General features: G+C 39.2%; 3 protein-coding genes across 3 annotated transcripts; all 3 read left to right on the top strand.

The window, feature by feature from the left end:
• Positions 1–597: 597 nt before the first annotated feature.
• On the top strand, positions 598–10440 carry shoc1 (shortage in chiasmata 1; the record flags this gene model as incomplete). The annotated part of the gene is made up of 19 exons (XM_079574515.1): positions 598–627; positions 691–811; positions 1133–1226; positions 1306–1430; positions 1559–1721; positions 1905–1965; positions 3514–3601; positions 3805–4026; positions 4120–4314; positions 5118–5187; positions 5302–5477; positions 5789–5888; positions 5967–6078; positions 6624–6745; positions 6837–6924; positions 6998–7129; positions 7199–7348; positions 8533–9190; positions 10306–10440. 19 exons carry the CDS (start codon positions 598–600, stop codon positions 10425–10427), a joined length of 2829 nt encoding a protein of 942 aa, XP_079430641.1. The 3' UTR covers positions 10428–10440.
• Positions 10441–12316: 1876 nt separating this feature from the next.
• Positions 12317–13757, top strand: tal2 (T-cell acute lymphocytic leukemia 2). The gene is made up of 2 exons (XM_079569435.1): positions 12317–12471; positions 12671–13757. The coding sequence occupies exon 2, from the start codon at positions 12672–12674 to the stop codon at positions 13008–13010; it is 339 nt and encodes a 112-aa protein (XP_079425561.1). The 5' UTR covers positions 12317–12471; position 12671; the 3' UTR covers positions 13011–13757.
• Positions 13758–17628: 3871 nt separating this feature from the next.
• Positions 17629–21419, top strand: LOC306970027 (UDP-glucuronosyltransferase 2A1-like; the record flags this gene model as incomplete). The annotated part of the gene is made up of 6 exons (XM_079565852.1): positions 17629–18340; positions 18419–18567; positions 20464–20595; positions 20686–20773; positions 20847–21066; positions 21137–21419. 6 exons carry the CDS (start codon positions 17629–17631, stop codon positions 21417–21419), a joined length of 1584 nt encoding a protein of 527 aa, XP_079421978.1.
• Positions 21420–21546: the final 127 nt, after the last annotated feature.

Genomic DNA, 21546 nt, shown 5'->3' with positions numbered 1-21546 from the left:
ATAAACACAACACAATACTCTAGAGATGAAGGCAGTCTTATATACATCTAAAAGTGCTAGAAAGAAACATTTATTTATTTATTTATTTTTTACCCGTGTTGTTTGACCACCGCCCCCTCTCTCGAGCACACTGCAAACTGCAATGACTGCTGTCACTGCGTGTGCATTGAGATTACATTTACAGTTCTCGTTTTACGTGGTACAGTAGTGCCACCCTGTGGTTGTGTTTTTAAATTTCCTTTACCGGTGTTTGTTTTTTGACAGAGGTATTTTATAGATCCTTGATTGTAACAGCGAAACAGCGATAGCGCAGGAAAGCTGTGTTTTGAGGTTAGCAGCAGCGAAACACTGTTGACCTCTTCTCTATCACTTTTTAATTGCAAAACCAAACGATGTAAGTCCTGCACCATGATACACTATTTATTGTAGATTTATCCTTGCTTATTCTGCTTGTATTCCGCTGAATATCTTCGACGAGCTACAAAACAATCTGCTAAAGTGCTAGCATAATTTCATGCTAATCGTAGTATTTAAATCAAGTACATGTTTTTATTTCTTAGGTCTGAAGACAAATCTCATGAAATATTCTCAGCTCTCATGTATAAGAGTTTCAACTATGCTTTTGAGGTACGTCTTTTCAGTTGAAGATCTCTTTGCATGCTGGGTAATTAATGGTAAAATGGTATACAGACTGACACCAGCTTCAAAGTCATGATGAACCTCCTGGCACTGCCCACGCCTTATCAGCATGACCTGGACCCCCACAGCGGACAGCTGTCTCAGGGCGCATACAGAACCCCGTGGATCAGAGGTAGCCAACACATTACAGTTCATGAGACATGTTCATATCATATGTCCCAGAGCCAGGATCTCAACTTAGCAGGACTCTTTGAACTTCAATGTTTATTGTAAAAACAAGTAAATATCTGCTTCTTCTGAGAGTTGGCCAAACCCTCCTGGTCTCATGTAGAATATGGTTGCTCTGGTGCCAGTGTCTAGTTTGCGATAGTTTAATATTCTTATTCAATATTACATTGCCACATCTGATTTATATCTGATGTTATCCAATGAAATTATAATTTAACATAAACAATAACTATGCGAGTTGTTTTTGTGACATTGTATTTTACAGGAAAGGTTCTACCCACCAGCAAACTCTTCCTGAATGACTCTGTGCTTGATGATCTGAGAACAAATAACCAACAAACTATTAATGTGCCAGAAAGGTACTGTCTCATTTGTACGTGTTCTAAGATATTTTCCTTCTCACTAATATTCCCACAATGTTTATTTGTAAACCCAAAGTTACACCCAAAGTCTGATCAGTCTTCAAGAGGAAGATGAAGTTATACCAAGCTCTAATCCTGACTCTCTTAATGAACTGGACCTCAATAGTTCTAGTGGCATTTTCAATGAATCCACTGATCCATGTCAGGAAACATTTTCAAAGAGGACACTACAGCCAGACCAAGAAAATAAAGGTTCCTTCACGACCAGTTTTGTCTAAAACTACATGTATTACATAGTAACATTGCACTTTCATGCATGTCTTTTAAAGACCTCCATTTGCCTGAAGAATTAGTTGAAGTGGATTACCTTAAAGAGTTTAAAAGTCATTTGCCCACGCTCAAAACAAAATTGTCCAGGCTAAGAACTCTTCCTGTGGTTGACCCTCTATTGAGCTTCAGTCGTGATGGCATCTCTGAAAACACACTGCTCAGGTAAAAGGGCTGCAATAGTCTTTTTCTTCTATCCTAATATTTATTCATTTAAGTGTTTATTAATTCATTAATTCTTTATTTAGTACAGACACAGATAAAGGTCCATATAGAATTCTCGTCTTTCTACACAAGTGACTTGTCCTGTTATGTATGATGCCTGATGATGCTTGATTTTGTTTTTAGACTCTGTGAGCCTTATGCAATGCCTCCTGACTTGCCCACTAGAGATAACTGGACGTCTACAGTCACCCTTGAGGATTTTTCAAAAGAATTAATAAATGTTGAGGTTTAAAGAACAATTACATATATTAAGAATATGATTATTTTAAACTTCAAAACAAAAATCAGTAATTTATTTACTTTGTAGCATCTGACATTGCCGGATATTGTGGAGACTCTTACTTATGAGCAAAAGGACCATTGTGGATTATCATATGCCTGTAGTCTTTTGATGACAAATCCTGAAACTATAAATGATCAACATTCAGTTCTTGAAACATTACAAAAAGGTAAGTGCCATTGAAAAGCGCAAAAATCAAAAAGAAGAGAATACTTAACATTTGCATATTCTCTAATATTCAGAAAATCAAGATATTTTTCAAGTTGAACTCTGTAAGCCTTGGACACAAGAATCCTTGCCAGAAGGACTAGCAAATACTGACACCAAAAGTAATAAACATTTCAGAATATGTACTTAAGCATGAACATAAGTTGTCAGTTGTAAGTTGTCAATATTTTCTCAAAGAACCAATGAAAATTCCTGCCGATATGGAAGTTGAGTTGACATTGAGCCCAGTTCCCAAAGCCGGTCACAGCAGCATCTGTATGTCCACCGCTACACTTACCAAAGAACCTCTTTCACCACAAGCACAAATGTGAGTTTGTCACTGAACTAAATGCCAACAAAGTACAAAAATAAACATGTGTTTTCTTTTTCCCCTTCTATGGAACAAGATCTCTTGTTTCACTGAAATCTCAGAGGGAGATTGAGATGGCCCTATGGACAGCTGAAAAACATCCCACATTTGTGGAACGCTTTATGTTGACAGGTAATCACAATGCCCTATTTAATTTGTAATTTTAATAAAAGTTTAAATGTGCAGTTTTACAAACAAAAGTTGAATACAGGTTCCCTAATGACAATCTTTTTTTTAATTACAGAGCCTCAAACTTATGAAATGACTGCTGATTTCCAGCCTTTATCAGAAGCACTGATATTTTTGAAGTCTGAGGAACGCTTTTTCAGCGATAAACCGATGCTTGAAACTGGAGTCCAACGGATATCTCTTTGCAAATCTGGTGATTTTACAGAGACCATTAGGTCGGACATTGTTTCTTCAAAGGTAGATGTCGAAGAGTTCAAAAAAATGTCATCAGAACAAGACCGTAAGTATTATATAAAAGTGATATCACCACAAAGAACAAATATATTAATTGAGAAAATTACATTTTTGATTTTCTAGTTCCCATTCCAAGCATTCCTACGCACAGACCTCTGTTATATAACCTGAAGAGACCAGAACAACCAGCCTTAAAAAGTTTGTCTGAACACATTACACCACAAGATAAAGCAAAGACTCGCCTTCAAACGCAAAACTTGAGCTTTGGTCAAGCTCAGAGTTCAAATCCAAGTCCAGAAACAGTTTGCAACAACAACTTGCCAGATCTTACAGTCGAGGGTAAACAGAATGCTATTGCAAAAGCGGGACAGTTACAGACTCTGCAGAAAGCTCTACCCTTTGAAAAACACAGCCTCAAAAGTGTATTGGAGTCCAAATGTCCACCCCACAAGGATCTGGACCCACTCTTCAACTTCATCATGCTCAGATCTCAGCAAGCCCTACCGCTCTGTGCAAGCCCACGCTCTGCTGTCAGTTCAGGTAGTATGTTTTGATAAGGGAAATATGAAGAATAATGTTAGTATTAAGAACTGAAACTGATCATCCCTGTGTAAGAGCAATAGAGAATTGGCGCACTCTTGTGGTTGCAACAAGCTTTACAGTAAAGTCAGTGACCCAGGCATAAATTGTTCTCAAAACAAACATAAAGTTAAATAATTATGTTGTTGTTTTTTACATTTCAGTTTCAGACATAACCAAGCAAAGACCTCACAGTGAGCTACACACTACAGGCCAGACTCATGGATTAGAAAGAATGTGTTTGAATGCAGCTGTATCAGGAAATGCCTCTAGAGAGCAGAGCAGAGCAGTCAGAAAAAGTGTCTCTCCATTCACCAGTGATCTCAATGATCAGCACACCCAGCTGGAGATACAAGGCAGTAGAGTGGTAGAGGTTCAAGCCACTGGTATGAAAGTTAACTCTTGTGTAATAATGCAGAGGTTTTAATCAGTATAAACATTAAGTAATCAAATGAAAGAAATGTATTTATTCGTCACAGAAAGTCAGTACCAAGCCTTCTGTGAGGTGAAATCCTTTGCTGAGCCTTATCTGAGTTTTGCCCCAAAACTGGGGCTCGACATGAAGGCTTGGGGAAACTTCAGAAGCCTAACCATGGAGCAAACACACTTCCTGATTAAGCAGCAGGAGAAAGCGCTCAGTAGGATAAAGTCACATGATGTAGACCTGGTCAGAGGTATGGAGCAATGCAATCCACTTTATTCTGTATGAGCAAAATTAAGTAGGCACAAAATCAATGTAAACAATGTAGTAACATTATTTAAACAGCTGTGTCATTATTGGTAGAGTACTTTAGAGCATATGACATCAACCAAGTGTAATTAAAGTGTATTGTTTGCAGAGCAAAAACAGCTCCAGGCCCAGGTAAATCTGATTCATGTTTTGGTAACATTTAAGGAGTTGTTATTGAAGTGTAGCCTCAGCACCAGTGTAGGTAAGTGACTGTCAGTTTACTGGATCTAATTGACCTGTATTGTCACAGAGATGGTTTTCTCTTTGTTCATCAAGAGTTTTTAAAAAAGATAAATGTTGATGATGAAAAGAGGTTCAAGCAGTTACTGAAAAGGCTACAGATCATCCTTCACCTAAGTCAAAAGAAACAGGAGACAAATCCCAAATTTCAGGAACTGCCAAAGTTGTTGACAACATGGTTTAGCCACAGAAGAGAAAATAGTTTGCCTTACAAAGTAAGAGTAATAATGTGTGTGATCAAAAGATTCAGAATCATTAATTTGTCTTGATTTTTTAAAAATGCATATACAATAATTACTTATCTATTTGCTTTATCTGACGAGGTTTTAGTTTTATTTACAAACAACTCAGACAACACAAGATCCAGTATTCTTAGTTGTCTACATCAAATTAAAGGTGAGCACACATACACTTTTTTTTGACAGTTATTAAGTCTAAATTCTCTGTGATTAAATTGTTATTGACCCAAACCGTTTCACGTGTGTAACTTAAAAAATTTGAAATCAGGTTCTGCTGTGGCTGATTTTCATGTTGGCAAAGACCAGATGAAGCTGAATGGTGCCAGTGTTGTCAGCAGGTACTTTCTGCAACATAACCTTATTTTTCCTTAATTAATATATAAACCAGAAGCAAATTTCAAATTGCATTTGTATGGTTTCTACCCCTCAATGTTTGTATCCTGCTCCACCAGAATGTGTCACAATGAATGCGCACTTGTGTGTGAGCAACACTTAGGACCTGACTTCCCCTGGCAGAGTTTCTCTCTGGTCGTGGAGTATGACCGCCCTGGGCTGTCCCCATGGGCCACAGTCTGCAGAGAGAAGAGCCTGATCCATGTCACCTTTAACACAATTGTCCCGGACGCGGGTGAGAAAATTAATGTTCTATATATAGTACTATAATGTTATATTAAATTACCAATCCCAGAACACAAAGCCTTAGAGCTGCTCCGTTTGTAGATTGTCAGATGATGTTGGATGGGCTCATAGGTGCCGATTTATGTTTTTCCCAGTGGGTACCCAGTCAAAAAATAAACAAATTGATCTTACAAACTCATGCTTATGAGCCAGGCACTCTCCTCGTTGAGCTAAATGATGAAATACTATCCCACTCACATTATGTGGCCCATTGTAATCCAATACTGCATTCAAACATGTGCACTTGTGTATCTAATCTAGACAAGTCCCCTTGGTCTTTGGAGGACAGTGTGCCCTATGTGCTGTTTGTAACAGAGGGACTCCTCAACTGTCCCATGCTTCTGCAGACACTGGAATCTATGTATGCTTACCAAGTAGATAAAAATACCCATATGTGTGCTAGATGAGACGTGCTTCTTTTTTGTATTTGGTGTTGCAGGTTTAATATTACTGTCTTGGAGAGAGGTTACTGTACAACTTTGCAGGTGTTGGGAGGGACTCATCAGTACGTAGTGATCACAGTGGATGAGAGCACTGCGATTGTCATTCAGGTATTCAGAGTAAAAAAGCCATCCAAAATGTAATTTCTGTATGTCTTGTCTTCATAAAGATTCACGTAACTACTGCTTTGTTTTATTTATTTGGAGAGGACAGTGCACATTTATGGGAACTCAGTGCAGTCTAAATAGGTTGTGTGATTGTGCCAGATTTAGCCATGAGCTACTTTCTATGACTTAAAGCCCATAACAAATTTGTCAGATTCTTAAGCTGTGTTGTGAAGCACTTAGTGGCATTTTGTCTGTGAAAGGTGCTATACAAATAAAGCTGACTTATCTACTTACTTACTTACTTACTTACTTACTTACTTACTTACTTCTCTATCTGACAGACAGGCTGAAGAGAGCAAAGGACGGCATTCATGAAAGGGTTTGGACTGTGGATAGGATGAGACACAGGGAGCTAGTGCTATAACTGAGAAAGTATAGAAAGATGAGAGGTCATTTAGCTGAATATATGCCACACGATCATTTTTCACTCATATCTACTCATGACTACTGTAAAAAAGGGAGAATATATGTTGAATGTCTTTGTGCAGAAGCAAGAGGAACTGTGCCAGGAGCGGGCCAGTGAAGCATTAGTGATGAGGCTGACTGCTCTTTCTCTGCAGTATCGCTGCTGCTGGCTCATTCTGCATTGCCCTGACAGTCAAGGAGGAGGGTCAGCATCCTATCAAAAACACTGTTGTAAGATACATGCCTCTAACACATAAAAACACTATTCTTTGTTTTTTTGTTTTTTGTGAGGGTAGGCTTTCCAGGGAAGCTTTTAGCAACTTGACACTTGTGTATTCCTCTTTGGTGCTATTTAGAATGAAATCAGAAGATCTCGATGTGAAGGTAAATAAAAAAGTCAATACAATACAATATCACAAATGAAATCAAAACATACCAGGCTCTGTCTGTCTGTCAGGTGCTGATGGCGTGGGATGTTTTGGAGATGGCCAAGTTGATCCGTCAGATCTGTTTCAGCAGTCTGATAAACAGTGACAGGGACACAGCTGGTTATGTGGACAGAGAATGGTTAACCATCTTACAGACCAATGTGAGACAGTATTTTTTGATCAAACACGGTATTTGATTTAAATTCTCAAATCTATGCGTGTCCCAATAGGAAGAGAAGTGTTTGCTGCATTTTCCTTGCATTAACCCTCCGGTGAGCCAGCTAATGTTAAAGAGAGCACCAAACCTCCAGTGGCTCCTGAGTGCCACTTTGTCTGAGCTGAAGGAGATGCTCCCAGAAGTGCCTCATAAAGTGCTGAAGGTAGTCAACACCTACTGCAATAGCTACTGCATGCTTTTGGAGAGAGTCATCTTTTCAACAATGATGTCTCTGAGGATTACATTTGTCAAATTGTATACATGCATTTCCATCCTATGACATCATGCATAGTTCCGACAGCCATTTTGAATACTGAAGTAGAATTATGCAGTACTACAACATGTAACAATATCTCTACTCAAAATGAAAATGAAAGACGACTTTTTGGCATTTTTATGTACCCGTAATCATTGCTCAAGAAGATAACAGTTAAAACATGGGTCCGGAGACGCACGTTTATGTGATAAAGCAAATGTGGCACAGAAGTAGCAGCTCTTTCTGTCGAGCGACAGATTTACTAAAGATTTGCTTCACTCCTCAGACTAAATTAACACATCAAAGAGGAAACAGAAAACCTTTCTCTGTGATTTTTACAGTTTGTCATGTCGACAGAGTCTCAGTCTGAGTGTTTAAGCTGTTGAAGACATTAGCATGCTACCGGTTAGCAACTATCAATCCACTGTCAATGGCTTCAACACAATGTGTGGCCCACATGAACACTGAGGAAATACTACAGTAACAGCTCAGCTCTGACCTCTGTCACATGTTGTAGCCAAGGTTTGGAGTGTGGTTCAGGGCTTTCTCTTGGAGAGGTCGGAGCTGAGCTGTGGAAGCTAAATGCTAACCGGTAGCATGCTAACATTTTAAACACTGACTCATTGGTTTCTTCACATAAACGTGCGCTCTGTGGGGCCGTGTTTTTGCTGTTATCTTCTTGAGCATTGATTACGAGTACATAAAAATGCCACTGCCAATCAGTTGTCTTTCTTTTATATCCCAGGTAGACATATTGTTGCATGTTGTAGTACTACATAATTCATCTTCGGTATTCAAAATGGCTACCATAACAACAAAAGTCACATGATTGAAAGACATGTATAGACGGCCCTTTTTTCTATGAGCAGTGAAGTTTGGGCTGCACAATATATTGCTACCGCAATATTAGGTGAAGCAGTATCCATGCTGCAAGGTCTTCCATTTGACTGAGATCTACATGTTCTTGCTACCACATTTACAGATGTTCACTTTGAGTTTCAAATGTTCATGATTTCTGTTTTAAGTCCAAATATTCAATACAGTTATATTGTCCTTTTTTTGCAATGATGATACTTTTTTTTTTTTGTCAGCTCTTCACTGACACAACTACACTGTACTCTAAGACAACATGTTTGAATAAAGTTGAGAGCCAAACAGGAACTGGAGAGAATTGCCGGCCAAATGATCCAAACAGCCCCTGGATTGGCAGTGAAGGTCCTCAGTATTTGCGTTTAAGTCCTGTCCAAGACCCCAGAATCCCGTTTGCAATACACGACAGCTTCTGTGATGAAGCATCCACTGAAGACCCTGAGCCTCAGTTGCTCTTCAAGTTGAGTGCATCCAGTCCAGATGACAATCAGAGGAGCTGGGACATGAGGGACTTGTGGACAGATGACAGGGATGAGGTGAAAGCTCCGGACTGGGATTGTAGCAGATCAAGGGCAATAGGGAAAATGGTTGCAAGGCCTGACCTCAGATTGCTACAACACAACCCCTCAATGACAATTCCCGACAGCAAGTATAACAGTGCTTTCAGCGCAGAATCAGCTTTCAGCACCAACTGTGGACCACCGTTCTACAATATAACTTCACCCACTAAAGCTGTCGAGTGGGGCCCAAGACTCAGCCCAAGCCATACCTTTTCCAGTGGTGAAGGACTGACTAGAGCCTCCGTGAGATATGGCTCCAAATCCTTCGTGGGGCTGGAGAGAAAGAGGAGTGGTGATAATGAAACTTTGGTTGGTAGAGGTAAGATGTTTTTTATAATGAGTTTTTTTTTTTTTTTTTTTTTACTTTGCTGCTGTACCATTTGTTTTCTATTTTGCTTTCACGTATTGTGAGCCCAAAGGTAGCCTACATTTTATTATAAAGCAGCTTTGAAAGCATTACCAATTGTATTCTACGGTTATAAATACTGTCTAACAACGATCATTAGGCTATTTCATTTCAAAACCTACTTATTATTTTTTAGATCGCACTTGTACCGTGATGCACCAAACCACGGGTCCTGCACCGTGAACCGAACCGTGAGAGCTGAGCCCCTAATATTTATCCATAGGCCTACATATACCACTGTCTCTTGAATTCTATTTCCTGAGTTTAGCAAACATATTGTCGTTGTAGTATATAAGAAAGGAGTACGGGTGCATCAAACACTCCAATTGCAGTGTGTTTGAAATTATTTTTAGCATTCATTATTTTATACATTTGTAGTGGCCATAGTTTTTGGAATGGGTTGGGAACCACTGGTCTACTTAGTGCGGGTCTACAGCTATACTGAGTGACGGGTTATAGGGACTATACTGGACATTTCTTTGTAATAACTCATAATCTCAGAATATCAAATGTGGAGACATATGTATACATATATACATATGTATACATATGTATATATGTATACATATGTATACAGGTGCTCGTCATATAATTGCGTGCGTGCGTGCGTGCGTGCGTGCGTGTGTGTGATTTTAGGGCTGGGACAAAATGTTGGATCGGATTGCAAGTATCAGTACTATATTAAGTATCACAATACTTTTAATGCTTGTGTTTGGAGGCATTTTTACCACACACTCCTTTGTTGTTTTATATTTTGTGCTATTACGCTTTTCAGTCATAACACTTAATGAATGTCAAATGGCATTTGGTTTATACACTTTGGACACATGACCTTTAACACATTTTAAAGTAAACAAATAAACAAATCACAATACATGTCAGATCGGCCTGAGTATTGTGATATGCATCGGATCGTGACAAAAATGTATCGTCCCTGTCCTAATTTACATATGCATGGGCTTTATAGATAATATATATGTAGCAATGTATTCATAGATAAATTGTTGTGTTTGTTTTTCCTTGTGCAGCCCTGACACCACTGAAGAAGACCAAGTTAAGCTATGAGAGAGTTCCTGGGAGAAGTGATGGACAGACAAGACTCAAATTGTTCAGAGCAAGTTTTCATCTAGACGCCTCAGACAAGGAATAGCTGCTACAGGTTAGAGCAGACCAAGAGTAGATCAAATTCATGACAAACATTTTTAGTATTGAATTATTTTTTTTTTAAATCATTATTATTATTATTATTATTGTTCTTTATTATTATATAAAATGTTGGCTTTAAATCAATTTTTGACAATTAATAAAATAATATGTGCATTATTGCATACTGTATCTTGTAAACTGGGATTGGGGTCTTTTCCAGCTAAATGATATACTTTTGAGCTCCACTGGTTGGGCCATTTTTTTCATTTAGTGGAGAAATCCCCTTATCTGCACCTCTCAGCATGTGGAGAGAGTGCTTATCGTTACAGGCCAGCCGAGTGAAGCCTGGTCCCTCAGGAATGATCCCTAGACAAAGACTACCCAGGGGACTCTGACTCCTCTGCCTGTGGACAGATACATCCAGCCCTGACTAGCCACCATCAATTACCTTAGACACATTTTTACAGCTCTCTGTCTCTGGCCTCTCTCCTAATAGGCAGTGGACGAACAATAAGATCTTGTGGGTAGTTTGTTTTTTACCAGAAAAGAACAAAAGCAGGAGCAGGATGGTCCAAGTAAAGGCTGCATAAACAGAGGTAATGGTTCAGTGATTGCCCCTGACAACACGTTACCACAGGAGTGAAAGGGGCGAAGAGAAACATTGTGGGAATGAACAGCATGTTTTTAGTGTTCTCTGTTGATATAGATCTATATTGAGAATTACTGCTGTGATTTGAGTGTCTATGTTGAATAGATCAATGTTAAGATATAGTATAAATTCCAACTTATATTACTTACTTACTATTAAAATACTATTATAAATTGTACACAGTGTAACAGAAATGAGTTAAGACCTAGGCATTACAAATGCCTGGGCAGGTGTCACTTTAGTCTGTGCGCTTCACACAGAGGCATTGTGCTGGTTGATCTCGGAGGGACTTGGCACCATAGACTGTAGGCACATGTAGTGTGCCCTAGTGGCCAGACAGAGAACTGCAGCATATAGTCTGCAGGTGCAGACCATGCAGCCAGACCCATGAATGGTCGATTTAGAAACAGCCCCCACTGGGCCTGTTATCCAGGCTGGGGGCTAATCCCAGCCCTTAATCGGATTATGTAAATTCCTACTCAACACAGAGACTTTTATGGAAGGTTGCGTCTTTGAAACAACACTTGAAGGGTGTAAAAAGAACAGTAACAATTGGTTTAACTCAGTGTGTTTTTTCTACCAAGATTTAAAGTGGGAGGGGGAGATGGAGTAAGTTGGGATGCAGCTCTCCCCATTTCCTCTGTAAAATATGTGTGGCCCCTAGACCGGCTCAACAAGATTACCATAGTCATAACAAAACCTATATTGTTCAACTGTCAATCTAGATATAGTATTTTTACCTTTTGTAGCCCAATCAGGCTAAATTCAACAGTAGAGTAGTCGTAAATATCAAGGTCTTTTCCACAGGCGATAGTGGGCTGTCCATGCCTAATGTCAGAGAAACAGAAAGAACAAGTGTCCACAACCGTGTGAGAAGGATCAGTAAGATGAATGTCTCTGTTTCCCTTCAATGAAAATTTATTTGTCACCTTTAGTGCTAACCTTCAAGGATTTAACAAGCAATGAATCATCATAAAAGAAGCACAAATAGTCACTTAAAAAGGAACTTGACTCAGAAAGATGAAAGTATGACCATTGATAAATAGCTATAATCAGAGAAATATGTAATAAATAAATTGGACAATCAAACTATCCTGACAGTGGGGGGGGACAATCCTTTTCAGTAAGCACAAACAATGGCAAAGGATGGAGGCTCCCTGACAAGCACGCACACGTCACACAATAGGGACTCTCCTCCTATAAAATGTGAGACGCGAGTATGCAGCAGCCATCCCCTATGCTCTCTCTATATTCCATCCCTCCCTCTCTACTCTCCTCTCACTCGCCTGCATCCTGCTATGAGGATGAGAATACACAACTGAGTGCACTGTTAGCCTACACTGGACTCCTGCAGCTGTGGACGCCGATTACCTTTGAGCTACACTTTGAAGACATACAGGTGAGAAATTTAAGATGTGCAGGTTTTGCAATATGTGTGACAGTAGTGATCAATTAAGAGTAATATTGTAAAATTGTATAGTCCTGATCAACTTTCGATTTACGTTACATCACGTTAGATATTGTACCTTGATTTGTAAACAGTCATAAAAGCCTTTTTTATTAGCTATGTGCATCAACTCTTTTTTTTTTATTCACAGGATGACAAGAAAAGTATTCACCAACACACGAGAGCGCTGGCGCCAGCACAATGTCAACACTGCCTTTGCTGAGCTCCGGAAGCTTATTCCTACCCATCCACCAGAGAAGAAGCTGAGCAAGAATGAGATCCTGCGTTTGGCCATGCGCTACATTAACTTCCTGGTGCAGCTGCTGGAGAAGCAGAACGGTCCCGTGAACGGCCACCCGTCCACAGCTCTGCTCACCTTGCTCCGTGGAAACATGGAGCAGCTGCACTCTCCTCCTCACCCCTGGACCCTGACCAGTGACACTGAGCTCCCCTCTCCTGGCTCCAGCTGTGACAGCTCTGAAGCCTGGTAGAAATGAACACATTACACCCTCTGGCGCCATAAAATGGGTCTTCTCGCTGTGGATTTTGGTTCTGTCTTTTGTCTTTCAGTGTTGGTGAAATAACACTTGTGTCTAACACAAGATACATTGTTGACATTAATGGAGACCAAGTTTATTTCAAATGACATGCACTGCATTTATTTCTCTTCTGCATGAATGTGTTTCTGCTGGATCAAGACTCCCCTCACGTCTTCATTTTAGTATTCATCCTCGCTAGTCCGTTTGGAACTAATTTAGCTTGGAGAAAGTGTTTTTCTGATGAGTAAATGAAATAGAGGGGATTAAGGCTTTCTCATTTCAGGAAATAGACTCATGGAGGCATTTGAATTCATAATAACTCATTCAACTCTTCTGACTGCAATCTTCTCTAAATTGCCACGGGCACTTTAATTTTATTTTTATTTTTAATGTATTTGTTTTGTCATGAGGACACTAAATATGACCTTCCTGTTTCATTCGCCATTCTCCTGAAGTTAAACCATTTTTTGTACAAGATCCAGCGACCATTTAGTTTGTGTCACATTTGAATATTCCTATCGCAAAACTGTTATTCAGCATTACATTTTACTTATTAATGTGCCATTTATATAACTGCATGTCATTTATATTACTGCAGTTTATTACTGCATGTCATGCTGCCAAAGATTTTGAACTGATTGTCTGTGAAAATAACCCCGTAATACCTCCTGTTTTAAATTATTTCTGTTTGCTTGTAAAAAAACAACAACAACAGTCTGTTATTTATTTTAAGTATTTATTTATTAATAAAAAAGTGAATAAAAGAGATGGTTGTCTTCCTTGACATTTGCATCCCCAAAGACACAAAAGTTAAGAGCAACGCTTCTCTTGTATTGTTGACACATTTGTTTGTGCTCAATAGGCCAAAAGACATTTGTCCACAAGTGGCAGTGACCACATGGACACAGCACTGACCCCTGGGCTCTGTCCTACGACCCAAGAGTTGACCACTAAAGTTTCAGCTTAACTTGTGACCTCGAGGTTGGAGGTCTCTGTGGAGTCAAATACTGACCATTTGCAACCGGGCTTCACTGCAGATCATTCTTTAAACTGCTGCAGCTGTTTACTTTTTGCTTGTTTTAATCCATGATTCAATAATTAATTTACCCTATAATCAGGTTGAGTGAATGGAATTATTTTGAACACTACAAAATGTATCTTTACAAAACAATAATAACACCACCAAGGTTGTAAATCAGGTTGAGGAAAATTAAATCTAAGACGTACTTAAAAGGAAAGAGGAAGAAGTAAACTGAAAACTTCATGGTTTAAAGTTTAATTCTTTGAAATTTAAAGATTAGAATTGGATGGATATGGTTATTTAATTGTTTGAAAGTTAGAGCCCACAATGGCTATTGTATCCGTTTTAACTGTGCACCATTTATTACAAACAGACAGCACCTAACTGAGCTGAAGAGTCAACAGAGATTGTTTGGGAGACCGTCACTGGAGCTGTTAAACAGGATAATGGTGTGTAAATGGATGTCTAGAGCAGCTGAACATACTGACTAAATGCATGTGGGAACAGTCAGGTGACTCTTTTCAAAAAGACATTAAAGCGTTTATCTACAACTCAGTTTCTGCTAATTAGAAATGAGCAGAAATGTTAAGTGATATTTAAGGGCAACTTGATAAAACAGCATAATTTCCAGAACAATGTTGCCATAAAATGCACACATACACAAATGATGTAACCACTTTATAATTGTGCACTGCAGACATACATACTCAGCTTTACTCTGACCTCCAACTCTCTTGCAGGATTATAAAATTCTGCATTGAAAATAATAACAAGCTTGTATGCTTCTTTTTTTCCTTAACCAAGTATATTTGCCTGATTGACTATTCTCTCCCGAGTATGTGGGTAATCGTCTATTGAGAGCACATTTCCTTATCAGAGTCTAGCACACTGTCTGAATCCGTTATCACAATGGACCAGATCAGTGCAGGCAGCCCCTCACTCTCCGGGCTGCAGCGCTCATGAAAAAGAATTTCTGGAGTTGGGTGCCAAGCGATAGGCCCTGAGCTCTTTATCCCCTTAAAGCCAATTCACACTCTGCATGTTTAAATATCTCAGCTCAACCCCTGCCCCTCCTACTCAAACCTCCTCCCACCCCCACCCCTTCTCTCTCACGAGCCTTCTCCTTCGACTGCGGATTGTGGTGGGTGGGATGCAGGTGCAGAGTGGTCCAGCGAAGGAGGCGTCCATTGTTGCGCTGGACAGGACCCTCTCTCCTCTGGAGCACCCTTGGATGGGGGAGTCCACTGACAATCATGCAACCTAATCTGATTATGCAAATATCTACTTCAAAAAGCAATACGCTGTAACCCTTACCCTATGGTGGAAAGCAAGACGGAAGGAAAGTGAGCAAGCTACAAAGGGAGAAACTAAACTGCAGTGTAATGAGCAAAGGGTGGATGCTTTAATGCCTAGTATAAATGAAAGAGCAACATTTTTTCCCCAAATGATGGAGAATTTTATACTGAGTGTATCATGGTTGACCTTTAGAGCATGTGTACAGCCCGTCTTGTTGCATCTTTAGGGGAGGTCTCAGGCAGCACTGAAAACGTACACGGCGTGAAAGGCAACAGAGTCCATCAACAGGGCATTGAAATCAATATTCAAATGCACATTGTTTTTCCAGACACTTCCCAAATCAACCACAAAAAAGGAATCTACAATGTTAATGAGGGTGCCAAATGTCCAGGAGTAAGATTTAAACGCCCTCACAAGCTGTGGTGACATTTCCTAAAGACAACTGCCTTTTTACCACAATCCCCTCTGGCCCCTGTCACCGAAATCACCTGCCTCGTTTTAATTAGGGACATTTCTGTGAACTAGTTTGTTGCCAGGCTTAGCTTCGAATGAGGCTTACAAACAATGTTTTTTTAAGTTCTAAAATTAGGGGTATTTTTAATCATAAAGATACTGTATCTCATAGGCAACGATGTCATACCGTGGGAGGAAAAAGTATGTGAACCCATTGGAATTTCTCACATTTCTGCCTAAATTGGTCATAAAATGTGGTCTGATCTTTATTAAAATCATAAGAATGAGTAAACAGTGTCTGCTTAAACTAATACCACCCAATCAATTACATGTTATTAAATATTTATTGACCATAACATGTAAACATTCACCATCACAAGACAGCATGGAATAAGTAAGTAGCTAAGGATTCTCCAAGAGCTAATTAAACAAATGTATGCAGACATTTAGAGGTGTGAGCCAACCTGAAGTCCAATCACTGAGGCCTAAATTGAAATTGAAAAACACACACTAGTAAAGAATTGTCTCTTGTTGAGAAGCTTTGTCTGATGCATTGTCAGGCATTGACCACATGCCTCACTCAAAAGAGCTCTGTGAAGACCTACGAACAAGAATTGTTGACTTGTATAAAGATGGAAAAGGTCACAAAACCATCTCTCAAAGTATTGATGGTCAGAAATCCACCGTTAGAAAAATTGTCCATGGAGGATGCCTCTGTTTTTAAAAAAAAACATTGCTGCACGTTTGAGGTTTGCGAAAGAGCACTTGGATGCTCCACAGCAATATTCTATGGACTGATGAAACCAAAGTTGAATTGTTTGGCAGGAACACACAATGTCATGTGTGGAGGAAAAATGGAACAGCACATCAACATCAAAACCTTATTTTGTTCCCACCATCAGTAGGGTGCAGGAGCATCATGATGTGGGGCTGCTTTGCTGCCTCAGGGCCTGGACAACTTGCTATCATCAATGGAAAAATTAATTCACATTCATTTATCAAGATATTTTGCAGAAAGACCTGAGACATTCATAGGAATAAGTAAGTGAACCCTTGGCTGACCCTTCCTGTAGTTGCAGATTAGATGTGCACAACAATCAGGATGAATCTTGGACCATTTCTCTTTACAAAACTGTTGCAGTTTGGCAAGATTCCTGGGTTCACTTTCTTATTCCACGCTGTCCTGTGAATGTTTGCAGCCAAAAATATAACATGTAATTGTTTGTGTGGTATTAGTTTAAGCAGACACTGTTTACTCATTCTTGTGATTTTGATATAGATCAGATAATATTTTATGACCAATTTAGGCAGAAAAGTAAGAAATTCCAAATCGGTTTATTTATTTAGTGATTACAACATGTAAAGATCTACTATTCTATGTGGCAAACTTGGGTATAGCAGGCCAGAGGTGGGCAAACAGCAGCTCTTTTTCCAAAATGTATATGTTGTCACTCAAATCACTCAAAAACATACAACTTCCTAAAACATTATAGCAACTTCACATGTAATACTCAAATTTCCACTACACACATCTATACATAACTTATGTTATTCTTGTATCATCTTCTTATATCATCTTCCTCTGTGATGACTGCTATCTCTACTGTGTCAAAGGGAAGGCAGAGTCCTGTTGTAACTGGTTAATGATTAGTTCTCTGACGATCTCTGCCCATTCATTTCAATGGACGAGAGCTTCTGTTTCACTCACAGGAGGCGGAAACCTCGGTGAAGTAGACATTGCTCCCATCTATACACAGGTGATCACAGTGCAAAGAGTCTACTCAACAACGTGCCATGACAATGAAGCTCTGTGTGTGCATCCTGTTGCTTACTTATCTCCCATGGAACATAAGCTGTGGGAAAGTGCTGGTGTGGTACACTGAGGCGAGCCACTGGATCAACATGAAGCCTGTGCTGGAGGAGCTGGTCCACCGAGGACACCAAGTCACTGTCCTGACCCCAAGTGCCTCTATGTTTATGAACACCAGTGAACCGTCTCCGTTTGACTATGAGCCCTTCGAGGTAGATCTGTCACTCAAAGAACTGGAGGACTTTCTGGAGGAGTTTCTTAATTTTTCCATGTACGAGATGGACCACTTGAGCTACCTGAACATTTACATAAGATTTATTGAGCTAATTAAAAGGGACTTGGGATATTCTTTGAAGACATTGGATGGCGTGGTGAAGTCAGAGAAACTAATGAAGAAGCTTAAAGAGCGCAAGTATGATCTTCTCTTTTCAGACCCTATTTACCCGGGAAGTGAGTTGCTTGCAGACATTTTGGGGATCCCCTTGGTCTTCTCTCTTCGATTTTCTATGGTCAACAACTGGGAAAGGCACTGTGGCCAGGTGCCAGCTCCACCCTCCTTTGTTCCAGGGGCCATGAGCAAACTGACAGATAAGATGGATTTCTCGGACAGAGTGTGGAACTTTCTCTACTACGCACTGAACGATGCTGTTTTACATGTTACTATTTGGTCAAAATTAGACCAATATTATACAGAGATAAAAGGTAAGCAAAACACACTGTAAACAAATCATTAAAACTGTTCTAGGCAATGCTTTTACACCACTTTTGTATTTGTAACAGGTACACCAACTAGTGCCTGTGAACTTATGGGCAAAGCAGACATCTGGTTGATGCGAACATACTGGGATTTCAATTTTCCACACCCTTTCCTTCCTAATTTTAAATATGTTGGTGGGATCCACTGCAGGCCTGCTAAACCCTTAACTGAGGTAACTTACGTGAAGAAAATGAAACTGTTGTAATGCACACTGTATAGACTGTATAGACTAGTCAATTTCAATATTCTTGTAAACTAGTGTAAAAATGCTTGTAAATGCTTTTGTTTTCACCTATGGTATCACTTTATTTTACACTACCTTGATACATTGTAACTAAATTTAGTACAATGTAATGTGCTTTGTAACAATCTGTAAGAACTTGTACCTATGTAGTACGTACACAATGGAATAACTTGTATTAGTACTTTGTGAGTACATGATGTAATAGGACATAAGACCCTTAGGGTTGGGGCTTACGGTTAGGGTTAGAGCTAGAATTATGGCTTATTACATTATGTACCTACAAACTACAAATACATATTATTCCATTGTGTATCTAACCCATAGGTACAACTTATTACACATTGTTACAAAGCCCATTACATTGTACTTAGTTTAGTTAGCTACAATGTATCAAGGGTAGTGTAAAATAAAACATTTTAAAAAAAAGTAATAATAATAATTTATTGGTAAGAATTTATTGATATGAGTAAAACGTATTGAACTTTTGAATCATTCACTCTCAATATTGTATTATATTATACCTCAGAACATATACTCAGAGCAGAGTTAAAGCCACTTGACCACTTTCAAAAAACTCAGCCGACCGTATCTCTTCTTCTTCTTCTTCTTCTTCTTCTTCTTCTTCTTCTTCTTCTTCTTCTTCTTCTTCTTCTTCTTCTTCTTCTTCTTCTTCTTCTTCTTCTTCTTCTTCTTCTTCTTCTTCTTCTTCTTCTTCTTCTTCTTCTTATTATTATTATTATTATTATTATTATTATTATTATTATTATTATTATCATTATCATTATTATCATTATCATTATTATTATAACAGAGTTAAAGGAATAGGCCACCGTTTTTACATACTGAGATATGTTCTTACCTTAGCTTTGACGAGTTCTTTAGGACCTGTCTGATCTTCACCCGTGCCTTCAGTCACGTAAACACAGCGCAGACGGCGTTAGCATTTAGCCTCTCCTGCTCTCCTCTATAGCTCCAAAACAGGTCAAGATAGAAGCTACCAAGCTCTTCCACGTTTTCCCTATTTAAATATGGTCACGTGAAGTGTTACACTACAAAGTATAATTACACAAAATTAAACAATGTGGATTTTCTAAGCGAATAAAAGGGGGAACTATATTGTAAGGCGTAATAATACCAGGAGTAGTTCGAAATCCGCGCAGTAATCTTCACTTTACTGTGCAGTAATCTTCACTTTACTGTGCGGATGCCAAATTACTCCTGGTATTATTACGCCTTACAATATAGTCCCCCCTTTTATCCGCTTAGAAAATCCACATTGTTTAATTTTGTGTATTATACTTTGTAGTGGAACACTTCACGTAACCATATTTAAATAGGGAAAACGTGGAAGAGCTTGGTAGCTTCTATCTTGACCAGTTTTGGAGCTTTAGTGGAGAGGGGGAGAGGCTAAATGCTAACGCCGTCTGCGCTGTGTTTACGTGACTGAAGGCACGGGTGAAGATCAGACAAGCTAAGGTAAGAATCTCAGTATGTAAAAACGGTGGCCTATTCCTTTAAAGCCACACAGATGTTCGGCAGTGTGGCTTTAAATGTGTTCTGATTTTCCACAGTGTGGCTTTAACCCAATTCTGAGGTTTTGTTTGGACTTGTATTTTGTTTGAATATTTATTATTGAGCAAAAACAATTCTATAATTTGTGCCCATCTTCTCAGCTTATGTTTTTCAAGAGTGCCAAGATCACAGCCTGGGCAGCCTCATGCTTTTCCTTTTCTATATTTAAAAAGAAAAGTAGGAGTGGCCCCAAAAGTTTCACAATCTGTTCAAATGATGATGTTTTTTTCTGTTTCAACATTGATTGCGCAGGATTTAGAAGAGTTTGTGCAGAGTTCAGGAGATGCTGGTATTGTTGTCTTTACTCTGGGATCCATGATCAACAGCATCACAACAGAAAAGGCCAACATGATTGCTTCCGGCCTTGCTCAGATACCACAGAAGGTAATTTCAGAAACGTGGCACCTTGAAAATACCATGTACATGTTATTGCAGCTTTTGCTAATGCCATTCTACAATTTCTTATTTTATCAGGTGATTTGGAGATACAGTGGAGAGAAACCCCAGACTCTTGGTGCCAACACAAGAATCTACAACTGGATCCCACAGAATGACCTCCTTGGTAATCTATGCCAAGTTATTATCTACAGTATCTATAGTATATACAGTAAATGCCCAAACTTGTGGTTCAATAGGTCACTCCATGACTAAAGCATTTATCACTCATGGAGGCACAAATGGCATCTATGAGGCCATTTACCACGGTGTGCCTATGGTGGGCCTTCCAATGTTCGCTGACCAGCCAGAAAACATGGTCCATATGAAAGAAAAGGGTGCTGCAGTTTCTCTGGAATTGAACTTTATGACAGCAGAAGATCTACGAGATGCAGTAAATACAGTCATCAACGACAAATCGTAAGTGTGTGAATTTCCCCATTGTCATTTGTCAAATAAAGAAGTTTATACTATGCTTATTTTTCTCTAGTTACAAAGTAAACACCATGAGACTGTCAGCTATCCACCATGATAGACCAATAAGTCCTCGAGATGAAGCTGTGTTCTGGATTGAGTTCACAATGAGAAACAAAGGAGCCAAGCACCTGAGAGTTGAGGCTCATAACCTTATGTGGTACCAGTACCACAGTCTGGACGTTGCCATTTTCCTATTTGTTGTTATTGTGCTTTCCTTTTATCTCTTACTGAAGACTTGCAAGTTTTGTGTGCAGAAATGTTGCAGCAGAAAGGAAAGAAAGACAAAAGCAGAATAATTTACTACTTTGTTAATTATAGTAATAATGAATAAATCTAGAAACCAGTTGTGACTTCACTGCTTGCTTCCTTTTATGCTCAAGCATGGATTCCAGATTTATAACACACCTGTGGCCTATTTGAAAC

Source organism: Gobius niger (genome assembly GCF_951799975.1).
Source record: "Gobius niger genome assembly, chromosome: 1".
Classification (NCBI taxonomy): domain Eukaryota; kingdom Metazoa; phylum Chordata; class Actinopteri; order Gobiiformes; family Gobiidae; genus Gobius; species Gobius niger.
Note: the sequence above shows the minus strand (reverse complement) of the source record. Positions and strands in the feature narration are given on the sequence as shown.

Bases quoted from the DNA above. Each gene is read 5' to 3' on its own strand.
- tal2 (XM_079569435.1), top strand. From the start codon at position 12,672: ATGACAAGAAAAGTATTCACCAACACACGAGAGCGCTGGCGCCAGCAC.